This window comes from Sabethes cyaneus, chromosome 3, assembly GCF_943734655.1.
Source record: "Sabethes cyaneus chromosome 3, idSabCyanKW18_F2, whole genome shotgun sequence".
NCBI lineage: Eukaryota > Metazoa > Arthropoda > Insecta > Diptera > Culicidae > Sabethes > Sabethes cyaneus.
In genome coordinates, this window is record NC_071355.1 from 180,831,907 (window position 1) to 180,839,922 (window position 8,016).

An 8,016-nucleotide genomic window follows, 5' to 3' on the forward strand; every position below is an offset into this window, starting at 1 on the left:
ATAACTTTTTGTCACTGGCAACTCTGGTTTGACATTAGATCGTTTTGACAGTTACAGCTTCGCAGTTGTCTCTTGTGCTTGTCTGCGTTTTTGTGGTCGTGAGGAAGTGGAACATCAAATTTGTACTAGTTATCGGATAAGTTTTGATTCGGGCAATGTATTCCAATCCATCGATTCACGGTGCTAGACTTTGTCCAAATCTAGTTTGCGCTAAGAACGACTAAGCGATGTCAAACTGATGGCCAACAGTATAATCTCGGTACAATCGACCCCGCAGAACAGTATGAAAAAAACGCCAGTCGAAACTGACACCGTATAATCAATCAGATTGGTATGTTCTGCTACTCCGACGTGCATCAGTAGTAGGGCGAACGGCTGACCAAAAATTTCTGTGCGTTTCTAACCAAACACGGTCGCATCTCGATGGCGGGTGTTGCATCCGAAAACTGACTTTTTGCAACTTTGACTTTTTGACACACTATCACATGAACGTGAAGGTAAACAAAAAGTTTTCCGTGACATTTCAAGACATACTATGGTTTCTTTTTATAATTCGTGTTGTCTAGACATCGCTTGACACAACCATGCTCAACTATAGTTTGTCTATATAAGGTTGCCCAAATGTTTATTTTTTGTTCAAAATTTTACAAAATTAAAAAAAAAGGTTTTTAACGGCAATAGCCTAAAAATATAAAATTGAATATCAAAATATGTGTTCCTAACCCTAACCTCATCGATTCAAGCTAAAAACGACATAGGGCTTTAGGACCCAATTACCACTTTTAGGTAACGCTGCTTAGCAAGTTAAAGATTAATATACATAAAGCTGTTTAACCCTCGTTAGGCACCATTATTCGAACTCTTGGTTACTTGCGTAAGGGTACCGCCAGAGTGCAAGCGACATGCGACGCGACGCGACATTTCTTACTGTAGTTATACGCGGAGCCCTTTTTCGCTCGAAGCAGCACTGTGCATTTAGCAACATGAGAGCGCAGTCGTGTCGCGTCGCATTCGCGTTTACTCTGTACGGGGCCTAACTCCATCAGGGCGAACCAAGGGGCGAACTCGACGCACAGAGAACATACTACCTGGTAATTGACAAAAAGTGTGTAAAGGTTTTTACTACAGACGGTAGATAATCTACAGACGCGCAAAGAGAAAAATTACCAATTCGGCAACACTTTTTTTTGTTTATTTTATTTAAACAGTTTTGGCAACCAGTCAGAATTGGATCAATCTCCCTATAATCAGCAGTAAGTTGCGTGAATCGTGAGGTATGTTCCATGGAACTTCGCGAATTACGACGCATATTTTGCAAATTGAACAAGCCAATTGAATTTTTCAAAGCATTATATGATATATCGAGTGTAACTAATCCATATGTTGTTAGTAAATCAATAGTTAAAGTTTTAATATTTCAGGTAGATTACAAAACTTAGTCTTCCCTGCCTATACGAAACACAAGTTTGTTTACTTTGCTCATTTGGTGTCTCGATTTGACGGTTCGATTGGTGTTTTATGCCACGCTCTTTGCGCGTCTGTAGATTATCTACCGTCTGTAGTTTTTACTTGGGTTTTTATGTAATCTACGAGTAATCCTTCAATAGAGCACGCCTCGAGCAGTAAGTGGTAAACTAAATCTTGATGTCGCTGCCATCGCTGCTATATGTAACTCCAGCACAAAGAAATTTTGATAAAGGTACGTGGATATTTTTTGATGCGTTTGGCAAACTATTTCTGGAGGGCGCCACCGACAGATTTTGCACACAAAAAATCGATTGCTTCCTTCGAGCCTGTTAATCTGTTCTCTGTGAAACTATTTCTGGAGGGCGCTATCGACAGATTTTACACACAAAAAATCGATTACTTATTCCTTCGAGCCTGTTAATCTGTTCTCTGTGCTCGACGCTCCTGCAATGAATGACAAAAGATTGTGCCCACTTGTGCTCAATAGCCGCCATTATCGCTCATGGAAAGCTGGATTATTGCGTACTATACTGGCACTTGAAATATAACGTTTAAGCACAGACTAACAGACGTAACACTGAAGCCTTATTCCATCGTCAATAAAAACGATCATTTTAAATTTTCGCTTAAACCAAAACTCAAACAACAGTCGCTACGCGAGAACGCCGCTCGCCTACGCTGGCGCTGTTGTACGATAATATACAAGTAAATTTATAGCATTAGCAAATTTGTTGGAAGTGTTACGTCTGATCACCTATGTTAACTCACCTTGGCACAGTCCTTCATCCTAAACAAAAATAAAAACGCTATTTACAAGTACCACACGTTTTGTTTGAAATTGCAACATGCACCCTTTTGTTTATTCTATCCTAGATTCTATCTATTGCTGTTTGCATTGAAAGTTGGATTTTGAACACACTTGTTCAGTCACACATTTGTTGGTGAGCCCATAAATCTTGGTTGATTCCTATCTGAATTCTAATGCTTACATAGAGTTGTTATCGGCGCTAAGAATAATATAAAAATAGTTTCCAAATACATAATTCATAACTTGAACAAATATGCAGCATATATGAAATAAATGAAAAATTATTCTATTTGCTTTTCCTATAGACCAAATCATCATACCGTCAATTGACAGATACTGGCGCCCTTGTTTACATTTTGGAAAACTTTCCTTTCCGTTTATAGCGGTTGTAGCGTGTGTTTTAACATTTTACAGGCATGATGGCTTTTAAATTTAGTCCTAATGCTGTTTAAACTTGGTTTAAATAACAAACTTGCCGTTTAAACGGTTGAAACTTTTTTGGACTCTGCGGTCTGTTTGTAAACAAGGGCGCCAGTATCTGCCAGATGACGTCACCTTGATTTGGTCTATACAACTGGTACTGCCAAATCAAATGTCACTTCAGATGTGAGAGTTGTAATGATGGGAAATGCCGATCAAAATCTATAACGATTATTGATAAAGTTTTCTTATCGTTAATAATTAATAACGATAATATGACAGTATAAGCAAAAATACGTAAGAAATAGAACAAAAATGTTAAAATAATAACAAGACAAGAAGAAGATTTCACTTTAAACCCTCCAATTTTCGATATTCTTCTGTGACGATAAAGCTTGATGGTATTATCGATATAAGACTACTAGCGATATTATCAGTAGCACACTTTTCATCACAGTTTTGAAAGTTGCACTTTATAACTGTGCAGTCCAATTGAGTGTGAAGAGCGCAATATTTATTAATTTATAAATGTAATCTCTGATTACCATATTTTGTACACCTAACTGGAAACCCCTTGGTTCCGGCACTTGTTTACCTTGTCTGCACGTCAAGCAAAAAAAAATCGGACACGGGTTTCTGAAGTGAAAATAATAATGTATTCCTCAAGTTATTTCCGTTCCGTGGTCGTACAGCTGTTTGGTTGCCGTTTGCTGTCTTCCGGCTCCGGAGGAGTAGCGTCCTGCAGCAGAAAGGTGCGACCGATAAGCAAGATGTGCGGATGGCAAATACATTCGTACGGCAGTCTGGACGAGGTTGAGTACAGCGAAAATGTAAAAATGCCCGTTTTGACGTCCCCGAACCAACTTCTAGTCAAAGTTACGGCCGCATCCGTCAATCCCATCGACGTTGCTATGATAAGTGAGTATCTTGGCGTTAGGTAAATTCCTGAATGTCTTGGGTCTCGTAGAAGCTTATAAACAATTACAATTTGTCCATATTTCGGGTTTAGGTTGCTAGTGGCAATATCTACTACTGGTAATAGGGTAAGGAACGAGTTAAGCAGTGTTACCTATTTTAATCAGTTGAACATAAATGATCCGAAAATGCACTTTTTTATTCATATTTTCAAAATCTTTTGATAGGATCATCTTCACAAATCACTTAACCATACATTTGATTCACACAAACACAATTTACTGGGTTTCCGACAAGAAATATGATGAATTAAAAATTGTTGTCCAAAAACGTACATTTTTCAGCTGCTCTTCAGCAATCGCCACCTCGCTACTAACGAATTCATCAAATTTTCAGCACTGATTACAACCACTCTGAAAGTCAAGCACTCAATTGTCGCATACCATATTATTCAGTCTCTTTTTTTCTATTATCTAAGGCTTTGTCACTAGCCGAAAGTTTTATTATTTTCTAACAAAACTGAAAACAAATTCTGAATTGATGGAACCTGTTCATCAGTAGCAGCAGCTGCAGCACAACTGATGAACTATCGTGTTGCCAAGATACTGTTTCGGTTCTGGAAATAAGAATTTTAAGTTTGAAATTAACTGAAACCTCCTATGGTGAAAACGTGGTTCAATACTTTTAAGCGAAATGTATGTTCATAATTAATTTTTCTTTATTAAAAACAACACAAAAGACAGCTTTTTCAATAATTTTCGAAGATTTTCTCAGTGATTTAATGAAGAGACGATGTGTTTCAATGTTATTTGCTTTGACAACACTGTTCTAAAGTTAGATCGTGTGCACTTCTATGTTTGCCTCTTTTGTTCTCCCACCATCCTTATGAACAGCGAGTGAGACGTCAAACACGCAGTTTCCCATAAGAACACCAGAGAATAAAAGAGACGACGAATACCGTTTGCCGAACGGTGCGGTGAGTGTATGCCCCGATAAACAATTTAGACAGATGGCATTTTACGCATATGCCGATACGCTATGCCGATTACGCATCAGATGCCGATTAGTAGGTCGCGGATAGGAACGCGAACTTACTGAATAGGGGGAAAAGTTCGAGGGATTTTTTAACGGGACGTAAAAAAATTCATATTTCAGGATTGCTGAAAACAGCACCTTGCGGGTGAAAATGGGTTCGGTGTGTTCAAAATTAGTTCCACCGCTCCAACTTTTAAAGCGAAAAATCAAAAGTTTAGCTCAACAATAGTGTCTTCCAATGGTAACAGCTTGAAGAACTAAAGATAGCAAGAAGATTGGTATGCTGATATCCCCCACTTAGTCAACCCATCGCTTGTAATAAGGTAAAACAATCAGTGACCCGCTTAGACTGCTTAAAACTAGTTCTTTACCCTATATCCTTTCGATTTGCCACGGCTTAAATTCAGCACCCCTTCTTGCCAGTACAACTAACTAAAATGTATTGGACAGACCGAACCAAGGGACAAAATCTTAATTTCGAGAAAAACGCGTTCAAAGTTTGCTGCTCTGTATGGTTTGTAGCTATTAATAGTTTGAAATCATCTCATAACTCTGGTTGTTTGCAATATTAATCTAATTTGGTTAAAGCAGCTTAGAAAGTTCTTGATCGTTTTCTGTCATTAACTCATTTATTTAAATGTTGCGACTTAGTCCGGTCTGACTTAACACCGACCAATTGTGATATTGTGCACACAAGAACCAGTTTTACGGTAAAAACAAGTTGGTGGCTCCCTCGTTCGGTTCAAGATATTCAACGGATATTATTACCTATCTTTGTTATTTCCGAAATCGGTCGATTTAAAAGGTACATTCGCCGTTCTATAAGAAATATAGGTGCTGTGTCCCGTTACACTACATGTAGATTTTTCGGTCTTACATTAGGAGCATTCGGAGGAGCAAGGCTTCCAAATCGGTTCCCAGATTTACAATAAGTTTTCAGGCATTACAAAGATGTCTATCTCAATTCGCTTAGGATACATGCATCAAAATTCTCGACACATTTTTTATCCACCAATTCCAGAGGGTTACGGATCGTCCGTTATAAATGCTATGCGCTGCAAGAGTGGCATCGAGTTTCCCTTAACGCTTGGGCGCGACTTTTGTGGAGAAATCGTACAGAAAGGTTTGGGCGTATCTAGTCGAGATTTGGAGGTTGGTGATGAAGTGTGGGGTGTGGTTCCTTTGCATCAACAGGGATGCCATGCCGACTACGTCGTGGTTGATCGGTACTGTGTAAGTTAACCTTTGATTTAAGCAGGGTGAATTTAGATAAACGTCCATATCATTTCATTTAGCTTTCCAAAAAACCTTCCTGCCTTAACAAAATTGACGCCAGTGCCATATTATATGCCGGTCTTACTGCATGGTCTGGGTTGTACATCACTGGACACTTAGGTGGTCTCCTTGGTGCCATTTCGCCGGTGGGAGGTGGTCTTGGAAAAAAAATATTAGTGCTAGGTGCTTCAGGTGGTGTTGGCACAATAGCTGTTCAAATGTTAGTGGCCGAAGGGGCTGAAGTATTCGCTACCTGTTCCTCCGATGCCATAGAAATGGTTCAAAACCTAGGTGCTAACTACACATTCGATTATAATGAACCAGATCATGTCCAAGTCTTGGCAAGTGCTGGAAGGTATAAATATCAGTTCTATATTATTTGCAATTTAACATCAAAGCTTTCCTGTCTAATTGTAGATTCGATGTTGTGCTGGACTGTGCTAATAAAGGTACCGAATATGCTTCGATTGTTCCCTGGAATTTTGACCAATACATCACATTCAACTCACCCGTACTTAAAAATATTGATGATAATGGTTTTGCAACAGGAATGTATCAAAATGCACTCAGTATTATACGTAACAATGTTGCTTCCGTAAGCGCCCAGAAAGGACTGGTAAAGTGGGGTTACTTTGTACCTGCTCCGCAAGCCATTGCCTATTTCCAGAAGCTAGTCGAAAAAGGCAAACTGCTGCCCATCATTGAAAAAGTATATTCATTCGAGCAAGCAATCGATGCTTACGCGCGTGTCGAAGCCAAACATCTGCGAGGCAAAATTGTGATAGATTACAGCTGAATCAAAAGCGGAGTAACATTATGTCGAAGCGAATTTGTGCCTGATCTGTTTTGAATATATACATACATTACATGTTCTTTCTAGTGATAGATCACGTGTAAAAACAAGTGTATCACTGTACATATGATGCAACAGAGCAACTTCAGCTTTCTTTTATAAATATAACCCACAGTTAATTTATGCAAATTGTACCGTTCGAATAAATCCAAGAAAGAAACTGTGACTGATTTAGGTTAAATAGCCGAAAAAGATATTTTTGAGCGCGTTAGGTTGTAAGAGTAAAATTTTTCCTCTGTTTAATAGTAAAATAAACCTTCCTACGTCTTTTTTACTAAACATACACGGTGACCTGATCGTTCCTGACGTCAGTACCATCTCTGATCAGAGTGCATTATCAGCTGATTAAAATTTTCTCCTGCATTGCTATATAGACAACTAAAAGTCACTTTGAACTAAATATAAAATATTCCCTTCGTTATCACTTTCTATACAATCTATTGCTCTCAAAGCTCAACCAGAGGTTAACAGAGAAACCAATCTTTGAACATTGTCGATCAAAACAGTTCACAACGAGCGAACATATTATATAACATTTGATGGAAAAGCTAGTCGTGCTGTCAGAGTTTCATTTTAGTTGGAAGTGAAAAAAAATTGAACAAACCAGATCAAAACGGAAAATTCACATTACACCTTTCGTTTATGTTTACCCAATAACAAACAATAATTGATTCAGTTTACCATTGTCCTGCAATTCTTATTATTTTCAATGTTTTAAAGCCGGAAAGTCGTTGTAAATATTAGAATGTACATTTGAAGCAATATCTTTTATAATAAACTAGAATGAGTATCAGTTAAATTTATGTACATGATATGATATAAAGCTTACTTACTTTAAAATGTGCAAAACAAACCTGTATCTTCAAAAATAACGCCCCAATTAGTTTATGCAGTGATTTTAGAAGTATTAGCTAGTTAGTTATATGAAAATAATACGAATAACTTTTCTTTGTCATGCTACTCGATAAAATAGAACAGGCTTTTTTGGTTTCTTACGGTCCGCCTTTAATAAAATAATTCGTAAAATCCATTCTATGTGTCTATTAATTGAGAAATTGTTCATTGTTGTTTCCATATAATTAGACCGTCCACTCCGTCGTGGGCTTTTGAATACGACAAAGTTCTTTTGATGTGGCAGCTTTATTTTCCAGCTCGCTGGTAAATAGTCAATAGGCGTTCTAGAAGATTGGTATTGGTAGTTCCTGTAGTTTAAAAGAAGTCGTTATTGTGCCTTGCAGCAATT

At 38.0% G+C, this 8,016-nt stretch overlaps 1 protein-coding gene across 1 annotated transcript; it reads left to right on the top strand.

Annotated features, from left to right (window-relative positions):
* Nucleotides 1-3,310: 3,310 nt before the first annotated feature.
* LOC128742045 (reticulon-4-interacting protein 1 homolog, mitochondrial) lies at nt 3,311-7,782 on the top strand. The gene is made up of 4 exons (XM_053838229.1): nt 3,311-3,613; nt 5,667-5,878; nt 5,941-6,275; nt 6,338-7,782. Exons 1-4 carry the CDS (start codon nt 3,349-3,351, stop codon nt 6,714-6,716), a joined length of 1,191 nt encoding a protein of 396 aa, XP_053694204.1. The 5' UTR covers nt 3,311-3,348; the 3' UTR covers nt 6,717-7,782.
* The last annotated feature ends 234 nt before the right edge of the window (nt 7,783-8,016 follow it).

What these genes read in the sequence shown, in the direction of transcription:
- LOC128742045 (XM_053838229.1), top strand. Translation starts at nt 3,349, where the DNA reads ATGTATTCCTCAAGTTATTTCCGTTCCGTGGTCGTACAGCTGTTTGGT. An exon ending in CATCGACGTTGCTATGATAA is followed by an intron (nt 3,614 to 5,666) that starts GTGAGTATCTTG and finishes CACCAATTCCAG; the next exon opens with AGGGTTACGGATCGTCCGTT. An exon ending in TCGTGGTTGATCGGTACTGT is followed by an intron (nt 5,879 to 5,940) that starts GTAAGTTAACCT and finishes CATTTCATTTAG; the next exon opens with CTTTCCAAAAAACCTTCCTG.